Consider the following 17673-nt stretch of genomic DNA (forward strand, 5'->3'; position numbering starts at 1 on the left):
TCTTGATCTCGTTTTTTTTTTTAAATTTCTTTTCGCATGCCCCCATCGCTTTGCCGGCGTTGAGGTGCAATTAATTTGGGTGAAGCAAACCAAATGCATGAAAAGAGCTTTTGTTGGGGGTTTCCTTTTTTTTCGATTGCGTTTACTTTTAGCAGGAAAAAAAGAAGCTTTTGCCATTCCTCTGCGTCTGACACGTGATTGCGCAAACGACAGCGCTTCGGGCGACGCATTCCATCGCAACCATTTTTAAAATTACTGTTCTTTTTTGGTTGTTTTTTTTCCTCCAGCTTCGAGATGTACACTAGCTTTGCAAAACGGAAAGAAATAATTCGTTTTCACTGAAGAGCAGCCATCGCGAATGCATTCGACTATTGGCACTAACAAGTCCTGTCTGACATTTTCCCCTATTTTGTGGCTTCTCGTCATCCAAACAACGCAACGCTTTCACGGCAATGACATATTTTTTTTAGGAAGTATTTGTATGTACATCAACACCATTTTGCACCATACATTTCCTTCTATTTGCACAATTGTTCTACCGGGTTGGCGCCCAACACACCGATGTGGCGCGTGGTGCTAAAAAAAGGTCATCAATTTTCCTGCTGCTGTCGAGCGTGCTGCACACGATGAGATACGAAATCACTGTACTGCTGCTGCTGCTTTTCACACTGTGTCCGTTCGCTTTAGCGAAACGATCGTTCAGTCTTCTATCATCCGATCCCTGCCTGGAGAAGCGAAGTAAGTGTTTTAAAAAAAGGGATCGTTGTCGCTTCTAAAGCCACGCGTTTAACGCTTGTTTCATTTTTGTACACACGCTTACTACAGCATGCGGCAAGAACGAGGAGTTCGTCTGCTGTGGACCCTGCGCCGAGCCAACCTGCTCCAAACTGGAGCCCAATGCCGACTGCACCAACGTTTGCGTCGCGGGCTGCTTCTGTAAGAAGAACTACGTACGGCGCGCCATCGGTGGATCGTGCATCTGGGCGAACAGGTGTCCCAGGCGTCCATAAAACCATAACGTTGTTTCCTCTCTGCCCAGCGAATGTTCTAGTTAGTGAGCTCACAACTTGTAGCGATACTGTCGCATAGTTAGATCGACGAAAGCAAACCCTTGAACGTACGTGTGCAATGGCCCGCGTGGGTCATTTGTTTGCTTCGTTTGTTACAGCCAACGTCATTGGCCGTAGATCCAATCGAGAGCAATAATTGAATTCGTGGCTAGGTCAAATCGAAGTTCATACGGCAATTTCTTCGCTTACTTTTACTGCTCGGTTGCAAAGGTCATAAACGGATGATAAATGGTGTAGTAAATAGCGCTTGAATAAATCACTCTAAGTTAAGGTGTATAGTTAGGGGTGAAAATGAATCCATTTTAATTTAAATTTACCGAAGGCAATACGGACGCAAGTTGATCGATTGGTATCTTTGATATTTAGTTTGGAAAGCTCTCCAGTATATCGCAACGAGCAGAGAGTAGCAAAACCATAACATCCTATTCCTCCAATGATCATCTATTCAACATTCTGGAGAATATTCAATTAGTGAAGCAACGCGAAATGTCGTAATGATTTAGACTTCAAATATGCAATTTTCCATCGGGATCTTCCTTTCGCCATACAGCTTGGCAAATTCTTGGGTCATCCTTTTCCTTCTTTATTCTCAGTAGAGGATGAATACCGCAGAAGGCACGATTACTCTGCACAATGTTTCTCCTGATTCGCTGTCCGAAGTTACGACCTTTCCAAGACAGCGGAGCGCTCAATATCGAACTTGACACCGTCAACTAATGTGCTGCCTCCCCAATTCGGCCTGAACCTCCGTGTTACTTAAAGCGTTTTAAAATCTTATGTTTTATCTTATGTTTTAAGGACTTACTTTTGATGTCACGCATTTCGAAAATTTTGCAAAGGTTCCAGAAGCATTTTTCCCAGATAAAAAGCAGTAAAAGCCAATTCTCCTCTCTGGAGATGTTGTTCCCCAGGACTCACTCGAAACGCAATCTGTTACATGCGGTGAATGAAAAATTACACGACGCAAATGTTTCACGGAGGGAGCAACAACAACAACAGCAAAACATCAATATCTCCCTAGCACTACACACCGGGGAATAGTATCTTCAGGTGGCGCAACCAGTGTGTGTGTGTGTACGTGTAGGTATAACCTTGATTCATGCAAATCATGGCACAATTGCTGCAAATCACTCATCGCCATGCCATGGGAATTGGCCGGGGAAATTGAAAAACGTGTGTGGAAATTTGTAACCGGAAGTGTGAGAAGCTACCGTCCTGTGAACACTGTGCTCACAAGAAATACGAAAATTTAAGCGAAGAGGAAAACTTCTACATGCTTTGCATACAGCAATGGGGAAAAATGAAAAGGAACTAAATGCACTTAAAGCTTCCAGGGTCGACATCAAGCTCCGTGCTTGTAAATGTTAAAATGCTTCCAAAAAAGAGGGCCCATACATTTATTGCAGCATCACAGTTTGTTGGTCTCTGTTGATCTCTGTTCTAAAGCGTTTGTCTTGGGTCGTTCTAAAAATCCGCCCCCGAGCCGTACCCGTCAAGCCCACCACCGCAAGCCGGCTGACCTAGTGGCCGACTGGAGAATCGCCTTTGAATTGTGAACACCATGTTGCCATTGCTGCAGTTGGAATAGGGCCACACAGAGCGGGTGACATTTGTGAGCCAGACCGCTTTGTGATAAACGAACGAACAAGTGCAAAAACGAAAGAAACCTGCCCAAAGCTTTAGTTGCTACGGGCGCTCAAGCAATGACAAAACACCAACTATGCACTTTCTGATGGTTGACACCCGGGGGGATGAAAGGAAAGGACGAAGCATGGCATGGCGAATTTAGCCGTGGGAAAGATTGTTTGCATCGCTGCCCTCTGCAAATATGAATGCCTGTCAGGAAGAGCAATAAAAAAGAAAGAAAACTAAGGCAACCCAGAAAACGCTGGAACGCTGGAAGGATAACGATAAAATGGAAACCATTCTGACATCGTTCGCGAGTTGCCAGGACCTCTCGAGTAGCGATAAAAGCTTGAATCACGTCAAAACATGTTTGTGGGTTTTGTTTTTCGTATTTTCTTTTTTTTGTTTTCCTTGCCATCATCCACCCATCAACCACCCATCAGGAGCCGCAGCTCGTGCGTTAGAGAGTACAGCATGGTTCAACCGTTTCTCTGCAGGCGCAAATACTAACGCTTGGCTACAATATGTGCATAATTGTGTTCTACAACTATGCACACAAACACAATATGGCAAAAAAACAACCGGAAGAACGCACCACCATCCCATGGGAAATCGCCGTGGGGTGCGTTGGTACATTTTGACAAGCGGGAAAGGCACATATGTGTGTTTGCTGGTGCGTGAGCTTTCGTGTGCCACTGGCATCAAGCGTTCCCGCTCTGTTGACCTTGTCTCAAGGTCCCTTCCCACTACAGATACGGGTTAATGCACTCTGGTACGCTCGAACGCTGGCCCGGCTCTGCGCCGATCGCCCTTCGCGTGTGCAGTGTTTCGGGCTTGATTAATTCTTCTGCAAAAGTTTTGCACAACCATGCACTTGTGTGTGTATGTGTGTGTGTGTGGTGCACGATGGTGCACTTTTAACAACGCTGGAAGCTGGCGAGCGTTGTTGGGACTTGTGCGCGCGCGTCAGAAGTTTACACCCCGGAGAGGAAGTGGAGGTTGGTGCAAACTTGAGCACTTAGCTTCTGATAATACCAACGGATCCGGTTCCCCTGGAACGTGCAGCACTTTCGGTTGCAGTTCCATTCTCTCGACAATTGAAGGTTAGCATGTCGTTGGTACACGTTAACGAGAATTGAAGGTAAAAAGTATCTTTGGTTTGTTTTGGAAAGATACATTTTTATGGTTTGCTTCGAAAGAGACGTATTTTTTTTTACAAAACTTGCTGTAGCATTTACGAACTTTACTCTTCATCAGGATTGCTTTTATTCGGGCAAAAGGGATATTGTACTTCCTACTATTCTTCCTTTACTTTACTTTACTTCCGTTTTGGTCGTTTGTTTTCCATTCATTATGTTTTACATTGTTTAAGTATGGATTCCACCAAAACTAGTACAAAATAACCTTACACTAATAATATTGCATACCTTCAGGCGCTTTGCAAGGACGAGCAAAAAGACATTTACCTAACCTGTTCACTTTGGCGAATGATTGGTGAGATTAAAGGACAAGCTTCACTGCATATGTGTTTGGCATGTACCTACTTATAAAAGATGTTATTTATTATCGATTCTTTGTGATTGGCACAGCTGCAATCAAGGATTGAACATCCGATTCCTTCCTGTGTTGCGTTTGAATAGTTGATCTTCAAAAGATGAAATAAAATTTAAATACATTTAGCTACAGCGCTGAACTGTACTACATCAGAGCTCTTAAAGCGGAGTCAAAAGTGTAATTGCACGATGTGCGTACACTGAATATAAAATTAAACACATCCAAGCTGATGTGAAGGTTATTTTGGTTATTTTAATCTGTTTACGATATAGTCAACCTTCCAAACTCGCTCTGCTAGGAAGCTTCCTCGTTAGCGTGTGATGATGAGTCATGGTGTCGGGTTTCAAAAACATATTTTAGCATTACCTTGAAATTTGGCCGCCCGCACATAGATACACAAAAAGACACCTCCACACGGATGCTGCGCGCGAAGGTGAAGCGTTCGATGGAAGGAAGAAAGCCGAAGCTGCTGCGACGCGGTCGAGCTCGTCACTAGGTCGGGCGTAAAAATTGAGTCACACATTTTTAAAACTCACCCTGACCCAAACATACACAATGCGCTAGAGATCACTTATTTTTGCAAAGCGTACGCCGACCGTATCCACAAACGTCTCACTCACAAATTAGACACATTGTGACACGCCCCACTAGAGTTGTACCGTGCCATGTTGTCAGGCTCGCGTCATCCCAACCCAGGACGCAACCCCTCATACATCTGGCAGCGAAAATGCATGGCCTGCGGGGGCTGCGAAAGCGACGAAAGAAAAAGGAGGAAAAAAAAAAGCAAGCGCACACGCAAAGCTTACAGAAATAGCAACAACAGCATAAAAAGGAAAGAAAGTAGCGAATCCGTAAACATCGCGACAGTAATGTACGGCATGTGCGAACGACACACACACACACACACCATGGTTACGCAACACACTGTATGATTGACTGTGTGTCTGTCTGCCTGCCCTGGGCCGGCCGGAACGATCATGCTGCCGGGCCGGGCTAAAGTGTGTCTGCAAAATTTAACCCCCTCCCTCTCAAAAACGGTTTCAGAAGAAAGGGGCGCAGAAGACGCGGAGTGGAAAGTGGTTAAACGGGAATGAAGCAACTGCACGGCTGAACCGGGGCACAGGGAAGGGTAAGTAAGGCGACGGTGCGGGTGAAACCGGGGGAAAGGTGGAAGCATGGGAAGTAAAAGCTTTGGCGAGCGTCGCAAAAACGAGACGCTCGATCACGTGGGGACTGGTGCTTATCCTTGACCTGAATGTGGGCCTAGCGGTGCGCTGTGCTTTTCCTCGTTCGGCCATTTCGGGCAGTTGCGTCGTGTGTGCGTGTGTGTGGGGGGTTTTTTCTTTAAATTAATTTTTGTTTGTGCACTTCTTTGTTTTGCTTCTTCTTTTTTGTTTCGCCTGTCGGTCCTTATGACCTTGAGGCGGCCGAAGATCAGCCACTTCTTGTTATGGTGGGTCGTTTTTCCATCTGACACACCTTTTGCGCGACAACAGGCTGCGCTCGGTTCCCCTCACTGTTCCCACGCAGCTTGTTACGTGTTTTGTGTGTTTCGATTTTGTTTTTCGAGCGTACCCCACCCGGAGATGGGGAATTTCCAGGCAAAATCTGCCACGTACGGTGCATCAACACTCTTCTGTAGCATGTATGTAAAGTATTTGTACTTTGAAGTACAATAAATGCATGTGCTTTTTTGTGATCTCGGCTACCTCTATTTAGTTTTACATTGACAGTTTGACGTTTTAAAGCAATTGTAAAAGCTGATCGAAGCTTTGGAAAATTTAATAGGTTTTAGAACTTAAATGAAGGTATGATATACATTTATTTGTTAAATATTATAATTTAATAATACTAAGAATATAACTATTACAAACATTACAATAAAATACGTGTAAGGACATATAAACGTAAGAGTACGCAAGAGTGTGAGAGAGTGTAAGAGAGAGAAAGAGCTAAAGAAACAAATCGAAATTCAATCCTTCAATCAATCCGTTCAATATTACAGCCTAGGATTTATACTCATTTCATAATCCATTTCTACCGATCCATCCAAACGACACAGATTTTATTTCACAAAAGCGACCTTTAATTTATGAACCTTTTTTTGTTATTTTATTCATAACCGTCCCGCACTGCAAAGCGCGTCTATTTTGAATAGGAGAAAGCTGCACCCTTATCTGCATTTTTCAAACGTATCAACGGTATACGCCGGCGACCACCGCAGCAGAGCGACGCCCACTGCCGGTGAATGGCATTCAATTTCTAATCGAGGCACGCTTGACAACGTTCCCGTCCGAAACTTCCCATCCGCTCGATCGACGGTGAATGAAGGGTCGTGGATATGCGGTGTGGTAAAGGGTGGGGCCAGCGCCTCGACCACGGACCACGTCCCACGACACACGGCGGATGAGCAAGGAAATGTTTTCCAATCCCCACTCGCCTATCGCACCACCGTACGAGCGGAATGCGCAGTATGTGAAATGGGGTTTTGTTTAAAATTGAATAGTTTGTTTATCCTTCTACCGGTGACGCCAAACAGGGATGGCCTTACCACAATGCGCAAAAAGTGCGGAGAGCGCAAAATCGATTAACGATCTGCTCCAAGTCGGCAAAGGAAGCAACAACCTTCATCCCCAGGGGCCGCCATAATCTTCGCTTGGGTCGTTTTGGGAGTTTATTAATTGCACAAACCCATCTCTGTTGATACGGGAGGCAAGCTTGACAGGCAGGTAGACAGGGTAAAACCATTATGGCGGGGTTGGGACACATTTAGCCAAACCGAAGCTAAACCAAAACAAAGCACTCCATTGGATCAGGGGGGGGGGACAAAAAGTACGTTTCGATCCCTTTCGCGGGTGTGTGAAATGTGCCATTAAAGCCATGTTAGATTTTTGCACGCTTCACCTTCGATGAACGATGGCGGGAGGGATAAAGATGGTGACCAATTTCCGAATTGATGGATGGTTGGTGGCGCTTTGGATACGCTGGTCGCATTTTAAACAATTGTAATGTACTACCAACGCCCTCCACACACAAACACACGCACACTAGTTTCGTCTCTTTCTCTCCTGCTCTGGTTATTGAAGGTTGCTTATGCTACGCCGTTGGGACGTAATTGGTTGGAACCGACCGCACAATCATTGGTGTAATTAGTGTTTCCTGTCGTTTTTTTTGAGTGTGTTGTTGCAATTTTTCATCAATTGTTTGTGTACGAACATTTTGTACACAGGGTTAATCACCCTTTCTGTTTGCTTCGACTATATGCGGCAAGTCTCATAATATTTCTATTTACTACTTTTGGTCTTGTTCCACTTCTACCGATTGGTCCTTGGTTATAATCAGTCCGCTATTTGTTATTAGTAGCATATATTCTAATTTACTTCTAGTGTTTTCGTGTTGTAAAGCATCAACCTTAAAGCGAAAGATATTCATATTTCATGAAGAGCATTGAAAAGACACTCTAATCCAGACATGTCAAACATACGACCCGCGGACCACATGAGGCCCGTGAAGGCTCTCAATCCGGCCCGCGAAGAACTTTGGCAGTTATTTGAATGAAGCAGATATACATTGTAAATTATAAAATTAGAAAAACGGGTGTATTAATGTTTATCCACTGAGGAAGAAGGTTTCAACATTCAGTTTTAATAGCACTCTAGGTCTGAGAGCACTCTTAAGTCTGATTGATAGTCCATCAACATTTTCACCCATTTTCCAACATTGAGGCTTCCTGTAAAGTTCGGAAATTACGTATTGGAATACCACTTTGTTCACTTCACTGATGAGGGTACTTTTTATGTGTGGTTCAGGAAAAATCAGGTCGATATATTTGATAAACCATGAAACACCAAGCACTCAAAAACAGGTAAGAACTGTATGAGGTCGACTGTATGCTGGTAGTCCCTTTTGCTCAACAAAATGGCCACATATCTATCCAATATCTGCCGATGTAATGATAAATTTTGATTTATCTTTATTAGTCATTACCATTGTCAAAATGCAGCATTGGTACTTCGTGTTTATACGAGGCAATATACGAGGGTTAAAGTACTGTCCAGGTAGCCTGAAAGTCAGCAGATATCTGAAGCAATTGAATATGAATTATCAAATTTCCGAGTAGGCACGACCACCACTGAAGTAAAGCATGAGTAAATTCATGAACGTCATGAGCTGTTTATTGGAGGCTACGAAAAAAATGTAAATAAGATTCTAGGTCCAAGAATAAGTCCTTAATGGTTTTTGCCGATTGAAAGAACTCCCACCCCACCGCCACCCAACTGCGGCCCGCGAGGATATTTTGAGCCGTTATCCGGCCCGCGACCCAAAATGAGTTTGACGTCACTGCTCTAATCCAATGCACAAAACAACATTACATTCAGGACGATAATCGTGATAAGCAATGCAAAGCTGTTCTAGTTTAGCCAGCGTAGCTTCATTACTTTGGCATCATCATGAAAATAATAATTATTTAAATAAAAAGTGTTAAAATAATAAGTGCTATATTTTTTCCACTTCTGGTGATTTCCACTGATGAACAAAAATAACATCATGCATTAAAGTTCGCTACCAAACAATGCCACAAAACTGATGTAACATTAGTACAGTATGCCCTCCATTGTTTTACGATCGAAGAATAAAAAAAAAGGTTTAGTATGGCGTATGAGAAAAAAAACGAAAAACAACCCCCATTAAACATTACGTTCAAAGTAACCGAAAAGCTCCAAAACTTTCATTTCATTGCACTCCTGCTTTTCTGCTCTCTTTCTGAGGTACATGAAACGTGAGACGTGTGACAGGCGTTAGGAGGAAAAACGTAAACACCTTTTATTCGGTTCGATTGATCATTTATCGAACGGTATTCGCCGTTCGAGATGTAGCTTACAAGAAGAAGACATCCCCAATGTCCCACCACAGCAACATCAAACGCTAGGCAAACCCATCAGCGAACCGAAACCCCAAGTGCAACGTACCCCAAAATCAATCAAAAGCGAACCGGTAAGCGCCCTTACGCTCGCACACGCCTGAGCACGCTTATGCTGCTGCTTTGGGTAGGAGGTTTGATGGGGTTTTCCGACCTACCCAACACCCGCCGGCTTGAGCCACACATCGGCATCGGTGTAAGAAACTGTGCCATTTCATCTGCCGACGATTCAGCAAGACGCGAAGTCGAGATGCAGACGAGATGCAGAGCGGCTGGGTGATTGGGCCAACCCCCGCGGTACAACGATCGAAAGTGTGCATGCATGTGCAATTACACAACAGCCGTCGTCGTCCGGGGGCAGTGGGACAATCCAGCCAGAGCCGGTGCCAAAGCTTATGCAGACGAGCATTGTCGAGCTCAACAAAACAAGGAGGACGAGCATAAAAGAAGCCACGGCTGTGGGGGCCTTTTGCCCATCGATGACGATGATGGTGATGATGATGAAAGATTAAGTAACGCCGTAATGTGAGTAACTCTCATGTCGACGGGCGTTCAGTGCGCCCGTGCGCGAACGCATCCCCCGTCGTGCTTTAGCGCGACTACCGTGAAGCGCGGCTGTGTGCACACGTGCCCCGGCCCCGTACCGTAGTGGTGTTTGTGAAAAATCATTAAAAGTACTTACCTTTCAATTGATTGTGGTCAACGAGCCGCGCGACGCGTGACGCGCCGATCTGCTGCTGCTGTTGCTGCTCACTGGCTGCGGCTTCGGTTGCGCCAGACCAGAGGGCCGACCAGAAGGGCGTAAAATTCGTGTGGCGCGTACAGCTTCTGGTTTGGTTGGTTTGGGTTGGTTCGCAACCGCCGGAGCCGCCCGTCCCGTTTCCCTTCCTTCCGCCGCTTCGCCCGCGGACGGTGGCAACGTTTTGCAAATCTCGCACCTTCCGCACCACACCTCCGCGACTAGAGCGCAGGGACAACGCAAAACAAACACGAAAACCACCAAACAAACGGGCGCGCTTGAACGGAAAGTGAGAGTTTTTGCTTGCGCGTGGACCGGGACTTCCTAACGGAGATTTGTTTCTTTTTGTTGTTGTTGCTTTGCTACAGCACAGCTTCTTACGCGATTCACCAATTCACACCACGAACCACCGGCAACCACGATGGAGTGAAATGAAGAAAGATGGGCGAGATTTAGGCGGGGAGACGATTGTGCTCGCTAGTGGGCTATGGGGAGCAAAATGATTACCGAAGGTGTTTTCAAACATACATTCACACCCACACACACAAACACACATACACACACACATGCACGCTAAAATTGGCTAAAATCGAAAAATAATAAGATAAATAACCTTAAACTAAATTGAGCTTTGCCTTTGGGTACAAAATGATCTGCAACATAGCTTAAATCGTGCTCCGGTTGCTCGTGCGTTTGTCACACACAAACACGCTTAGACCTGTGAACTTAAACGTGAAAAACCTTTTACACATTCACTTATTCACACAAACACACACACGCGTTCCCCAAACCCGCTCAAGTCGTGGATTAGACGCTCCAAACCCGATCCGGTCACTTTCCCCCTCGAAACGATCGCTACTTCCGGTGTGGAAGGGTAGACCGTGAGGTAGACTTTTGTTTTCTGCGCTTATTCCAAAACACCCTAGAAGGGGAAGGTTTGCTGCTGGCAAAGGGTCTGCACTGGAGCTTCGATGTTTTGGGGGAGCTGTGGGCCGATCACAAGACACGTAAGACGCCTCACACGGCACACGAACAGGACGCAACCGGGACCCAAACGCGGGTTTCACTTGACAAAATTTGTGCACATGCACACACACACACACCGCGCTTTTTGATGAAAGAAAAACAACAACCTACTGCCATCGAGAAAGTGTTTAAGGTAGCGAGCAAGAATGTGTGATGAAAGGATAGACCGATCCGAGACACAAGGCGAAAAGTGGTACTGTTTTAATTGAATTTAACGTTTATATTTTAACAGCAAACACATTATCACAACACACACACACGCGCAGACAGACAGTAAGCACACTTACAAATTAAGCGCCAAGTCTTGGGCGAATTATCTTGGGCCTTGGGCAGCAGTTTCGTGACTAAAGCAGCTTCCTCCCCCCATTAAAAGCTCTCCCAACTGCAGCGCAACGGGAGCACAAACAAACATAAACAACTACAACTGACAGGATCAAAGGCTAGTGTGTGTGTGTGTGTATGGATTGGAAAGTGGTACCGAAACGAACGGCGAGCAGCGAACGGCAAAACAGCGCCAGCCAGCAGTTACGTCCGCAATCGGTCGCGGTACGATCGAAACTGAAAGCGCACCAGCAGCGGGGTTTGCTGCGGCTGAGGTTTACCGCGAACGACCGCTACCATCTCGAACGAAAGGGAATGGGAAAGAAAGGCGGGGGGGGATGTAGGATTGAGGTAAGCCACTGGCCACCGGATCGGAGAAGGGAAGGCCGTCCGAATGCAGATGGCGATGATGATGATGATGATGATGATGATGATAGTGTCTGATCGTGATGCCGATCACTGACCACGGGGGAAGGTGTGCGTATACACATGAGCGCGCCGCCAATGCGTACAAGGCGGTGCATGCGCTTTGCATGCGCCACCAAAACACACACACACATATGTTTCCCTATCATCGTAACATATAAATCCACCACTACCTTCCTCTACGGCCCCCGCTTCCCGGCAGGAACCAGGAAGCAAACGATCGGTGTCGCGCCACACCATACCCCACGGGGTTGAAAGTCGTTTCCTTCCCTTTCTTTCTCATAAACAAAAAAAAAACCGGTGGAAAAACCACGCCAAACAAAAGCGCATAGAAACGCACGAAAACCTGTCCCACGGCGTGGGTTAGTTTTCGGTCACCCCATTTTCGATGGAATGGTGGGCCAGGCCGACGATCATTCGATCCCGGGAGTCCATGCAACCCAAGAACAACTACGTTCACACTCAGCAGCTTCCGCGCTTGCCCGCGCCGTTGCATGCAACAGAGGTAAGCAGAGGCTGTCAGCAGATGCAGAGAAGGAAAGATACGAGGCATCCTTAATGATGATCTCACGCCACGTGGTGTGCGAACACAAGCGCGTTGCTTAATCGACCATGGCAAAAAAAACCGGCATAGACGGGCACGGGGAAAGCAGCGACAAACAGTTTTGTTTTCGAGTAAATGACATCATTCTAGCGTGTGCAGAAAACATGTCGGGACGTTGGGGAAGGTGCTTTGCTAATTAGTGATTTGGTTTGTTTTGTTGCGGGTTTGGTTTGCTCGTTTTACCTACAGCTTTTGTCGAACCTGCTTGACATTTTGCTGATCAATATTGTCTTTTTTAATTTTATATGTTGGCTGGGAATTTTATCATTTTTAGTTTGTTTTTTATTCTTTTCGATTTCTTTTTATTTCTTTTTTGATGATGATGATGATGATGATGATGAAGGGGTATATTTTTTATAATAGTAATAGTTATAATAGTTTATAATAGTTCTTTTTCTTTCTTATTCTTTTATTTTTGTTCTTTTATATTTTTTCTTGTTTTCATACGTTTGCTTTAGCTCTTCTTTTTTTCTCTATATGCTCGTTGTAGTCTTTCAGTGGACATGTTAACGAGCTTGGTTTTTATTACTTCACTTCATACGTAGCAAAGTTATTTTCCTTTTTTATGTTTTCTACTTTCATGTTTCATAATCAGTTTCAAACTGCACAAACAGACGCTCTAATGTCCCAATGACCTTTTGTGCAGATGATTTATATTCATTTTTACCTTCTGTTGACAATACGATGTACAGCAGTTTTGTGTAAGCAACAGAGCAACAGAAAAAAAAAACATCTCGAACAAACTCGCCCGTAAAAGTGCACAACAGCAGCGCACTTTGCTCTGCCTGCAATCTAATGCGACCGGTAGCCGCAACATAATGCCACCCATGTTTGTCTGCTTATTTGCAGCATACGGAGCAACAAGAACAGAAAAAAGCACACACACACACCTACATACGCCCCTGAGTGCCTTTGGCTGGCACATTTCTGTACACCAGTTTTATTCATCTTCATTATTTTTATGACATCGTTACACCTTCACTCGATGCTCGTTGTGGCTCGGCAGTATCGCGGGCGAGCTTTATGAAAAGTGAACCGCAAAAATCCTTTCTACCGTACGCCAAAAACTACGACACACACACGAGCCATGTCGGGTTACACAATCCGGACGGCAAACACCGGGTCGAGTGTTTTTTGAACGGCGCAAAGCACTCATTAGAGGGTATGATAAAACTGATTACGCTGCTCGTAATGGTATGCAATCCTAACCTACCGGAGGACACTTCTAACCGGGCCATGCGGGCGCGTGCATGTGTGTGTGTGTGTGTGTGTGTGTGTGTGTGTGTGTGTGTGTATGTGTGTGTGGTCAGTAATGTTTGATAAACGATGTCAAGGGATTCGAGTGGTCAAAATAATGCGCCTAGCATAGTGTACGAGCGTTTTGCAAACCAAACCATGCGGTCGACGTTCTTGCTGTGCTGGTGGGCTGTCATGTCAAACATGCGCTTTGCAGCAGTATAACATTGCTATTTGAACACATAGGAATAACTCAACACAGCCGCTTATGTTTGACAATCCCTGGATAATGTTAAGATATTAATGGCATCTATTTTTTATATATTTTAAATCAGTTTTAAATTGATTTCAAGTGTTTAGTTCATTCTGCAAGCGAATAGTTTTAGTTAGATTAAGATATAGTAGATATAGTAGAAAAAAGGTATAGTAGAAATACATAACTCGTGAATTATGAAGCTATTCTATCGAGATTGGCAACTTCTTTCCAAGAAGGTTAGACTTTTAAAGAAAATGAGAAGATATTGACGTTGTAAACTTAAAGATATTTTTCTTCTGTTTGGCGTAACGTCCTACGCGGACATGCCGGCCTATACAGACTTTCGAGACTTTATTCATTACCACCCACATTGCCGGATAGTCAATCCTTGCTACGGGGATACGGCCCATTCTGAGCTTGAACCCATGACCCCATGACGGGCATGTTATTGAGTCGTTCGAGTTGACGACTGTACCACAGGACCGCCCTAAAAGATATATAATACAAAATTATTGATAAAGAGCAACGCTGTAAACACAACAACTTAAAAATGTTACCTACATATCGTTCTGTATGAAATGAAGCTCTCAAATCAATTTGAAGTATGTAATTAAAGCCAGAAAAACTTATACCCCACTCCAAAGTATGTTTGAATAAAAAATCAGTTGGAAAAGCTTCCCTCCCTCCTTTTCACATTAGTTTCAATTTATAATCAATCACAACAAAGCACAACAGCAATCTGCCACGCCAGAAACAACCAAAGTCTCCCACACAAAGACTAAAGCATCCAACAAAAAACATAAAAAAACGAGATAATGAAAACGCTGTAAACACGCCAGATGCTGCACCAGCACCGAATCGACCACAGTTTTATTCTGTACGTTCTGGGGCTGGTTTTCCTTTTTTCCATCTCTCTTTCTGCTGTTGCTGTGTACATGTGTGCTGAAAATTTGATACCACGTGCCAGCTCATTTCTCATCCATCAGAAGCAAGTACACCTACGGTCCGGGGGCCGGGCAGCTTGTTTACTTTCACATTTTTTCTAGCCAGTGTCAAAACCGTCCCCGCCACGTGCGTCCATCACACGCTACAGGGAACGCTCGATACACGAAACTCTGTTGTGACACTTGCCAGTGTCTCACGAATGTATTTTCTTCGGTTTTGCTTTTTTGTGTGGATTAAAGCAGCACTTAAGCGTGAGTTAAGGAGCAAAAAATAAAAAAAACGGTACAAACTACTTCAACATAATGGCACATGTTAACACCCTTTCTCCGAGCATGCCAGCCACCAAGGGGTGATCATTAGCGCATGGCAAACGTTTCCTGCACACTGTCACCCACCGGGGTGCGTGTGTGTTTTAGCCCGGAGCAAGCAAATACACGGGGCAGTGGGCAGTGAGCAAAACGCACCCCAAAACCTCGTTTGGGTTGGGATAATCTGGACGTGTGCTGCGGTTTGGGGTGGGTTATTTTGTTTTTCTTTCAATCCACTGTTTGGATGTACTGGCCATTTGACTTGCGGGCACAAACAGACTATAAACATATTTGTACCATGGATTGCCCTCCCTTCCGTCCATCTGCGAACCATCCACGCTGGGGGCAGGATGAAACGAGCAACAAAATCTGTTTTGGAAATGCTGCTGCCCAGCTTTCGTCCGCCCCATTGTAGGTGATTTTCTTTTCGTCCACCATAGCGCGCGTAAGGGGGGAGCATTTTAGTTTCAAATTTCAACAACATGGCTTACCTGTTTGCTGCTTTCTTTCGGGGCATTTGGTAGAGATGATCTTCATATTCTAGGTCACTGCGTTTTGCACTGCAAAAGCCACAGCTTTAACCAGCAACGGTTTACAGTTTGAGCAGCATTAGAACGTAGCTTCAGTGTGCAACTCCTGGACGGAGCATTTTTCTGCATTACCTCATTCATAATTTCCAAACCCTTCGATTATGGGGTGTGCATCGAATGAAACACACATAATCGCGCCTACAAACTCCGCCAACTTCGATCTCGAAGCAATGGACATCCAATTGACTGGCCGGTTGACTCACTCCCTGCTCCGTCTCGGGCTAGTTGTGCGATACGCGTCCGACGGTTCGATGTACGTCGACCAAGAAGGTAGACCGACAGTGCGGCACGTTAGCCTCGGTACGAGTTCTGCACCATGCACAGTGCGCAGCGTCGATGATCCTGACCTACCGGCACATCGGCAACCAGCAGTTGCCTGCGATCCTTCGCAATCGCTGTGACAATCTCCAATGATCCACGCCAAGCCGAGCATCGTTGCGTACCGAAGGGGTCGAGAACACGAGGCGGTGGTGGAGGTGGTTGGCGGTGTTTATACATCAAGTGCATCAAGTACGAAATGTGCGATGCAAACGCGATATGCGAACTGGTTTTTGTGGCCGAACTTGCAACTAGCTGTGGCCTGGTGGATCGTTCGAGAGCTTAATCAGGTGGACGCGATTGCAACACTATCTCTTGCACAAGCCGGGTAAGGAACGATGCGGAGAAAAACCAGACAACGCGCGAAACGTTCGGGTAGGTTTGGCAGAAAATGTGGTTGAGTTTCGGGGTCTCACATCACAACTGGAAATTATTGACACTGGGAACGTCCTGGTGTAGTGGTGAGTGACTGGAATGGTGGGTTTTGGAATTTTGGTAGGATCTTAATACTCATTTTGATGCTCCTTTCGACATGTTCGGGTCGCTAACTAAAGGGTATATTCAATGGATGTAATGGACTTCATCGCTTCGTGGAATTCTAGTGATTACGAAACACACCAACAAAACTTTAATGGATGATTTTAACCACTCAGTTGAGCCAGCACAACAGATATGAATCTGTACCTACCAACGAATTCCTTGAACATTAAAACCTTATAAATCCTACCCAGGTCTTCCACTAGATGGTTCAATATTCACTTTAGAGAAGATCAATATCCTCTGCCAATGGTGAACAATGATTGCCTTTCCACTAAACATAACAGCGGCAAAATTAAGCACATTCTTGGAATGACGCTAGACTGTTTATGTCAGATAATATTCATTTACTCTCGGCATGCATGAGCAGTTACCTCGAACGCTAAAATGAGATGAAATGTAAGTTGAAACCAATCAAATACGGTTGAGATATTATCAATTGAAACTTGTACTAAATGCAGCAAACATATTAAAGATAGTTAAGGACAAACTGGAAACATCGAGCGTTTCAGTTCTTTTTCCTAAAATATGTATTTCATAGCATGTTTTATGATTATTCTTGTAATTAGATACTAATGATTGTTACATTTGTGTTCAAAATAATCAACAATCTGGTGTTTAAAACTAAAAACATTTATTAATTTAATTATTTAGTTTTGATATATTTCATAGTTTTTACTCTTAATATTACTCTCATGAAAATAATTTAATGTTTGTATTGCTATGAATTTTTTTGTAATAATCCTAATCATTATTTGCAGGAATTCATTATGTTTCCCGTAAAATCATATCTAATTGTTATTTTTGTTCTTACAGTTAAGTATGCCGCTAATGTCTAATGCAACACTAGAAAGGAACGGAAACAATTGCTGTGTTTCACAATTTGCGTCAAGTACTGTAAAGTACTGTCCGTCCACCACAGACAGCGCCTAACGTTATGCAATCGTTTAAGCACGAATTTGGCTTCTTTCCGAAACTATCGTTTCGCAAACCGTTGACATTAGTGGAAAGTGGAGCAACGTCTCTGACATCTGTTTTGTTTTTTGTTTTATTTCTTTTATATAAAACATCTTGTACCATTCCTCACAATCATCCAAATGTCACCAAATGTTAAAATTATCGTTCCTAACTAGCACGTGGCAGTAATGCACGTGGCCATGTTCCTCGCTGCTGGAACGGTAGCTATTTGCAGGGAG

The 17673-nt window shown here is 44.5% G+C and overlaps 2 protein-coding genes across 6 annotated transcripts in view; one reads left to right on the forward strand and one right to left on the reverse strand.

Moving 5' to 3' along the window:
* Positions 1-11494, reverse strand: part of LOC120894942 (UDP-glucosyltransferase 2) — a 28909-nt gene extending 17415 nt beyond the window's left edge. For 2 of the 5 annotated variants that reach the window (XM_040297851.1, XM_040297852.1), the window contains exons 1-2: positions 11415-11494; positions 9854-10395 (exon numbers count right to left, since the gene is read on the reverse strand). The gene's annotated coding sequence lies outside the window, so the exon portion shown is untranslated. Of the gene's footprint in view, positions 1-9853; positions 10494-11414 lie in introns of all 5 variants that reach the window. The other 3 variants (XM_040297849.1, XM_040297853.1, XM_040297850.1) reach the window with 3 other exon arrangements.
* On the forward strand, positions 609-1341 carry LOC120894949 (chymotrypsin inhibitor). The gene is made up of 2 exons (XM_040297861.1): positions 609-738; positions 826-1341. The coding sequence occupies exons 1-2, from the start codon at positions 627-629 to the stop codon at positions 1008-1010; spliced, it is 297 nt and encodes a 98-aa protein (XP_040153795.1). The 5' UTR covers positions 609-626; the 3' UTR covers positions 1011-1341.
* Positions 11495-17673: the final 6179 nt, after the last annotated feature.

Source organism: Anopheles arabiensis, chromosome 2 (genome assembly GCF_016920715.1).
Source record: "Anopheles arabiensis isolate DONGOLA chromosome 2, AaraD3, whole genome shotgun sequence".
Lineage (NCBI taxonomy): Eukaryota > Metazoa > Arthropoda > Insecta > Diptera > Culicidae > Anopheles > Anopheles arabiensis.

Bases quoted from the DNA above. Each gene is read 5' to 3' on its own strand.
- LOC120894949 (XM_040297861.1), top strand. From the start codon at position 627: ATGAGATACGAAATCACTGTACTGCTGCTGCTGCTTTTCACACTGTGT. The intron at 739-825 runs GTAAGTGTTTTA...CGCTTACTACAG, and splicing joins TCCCTGCCTGGAGAAGCGAA to CATGCGGCAAGAACGAGGAG.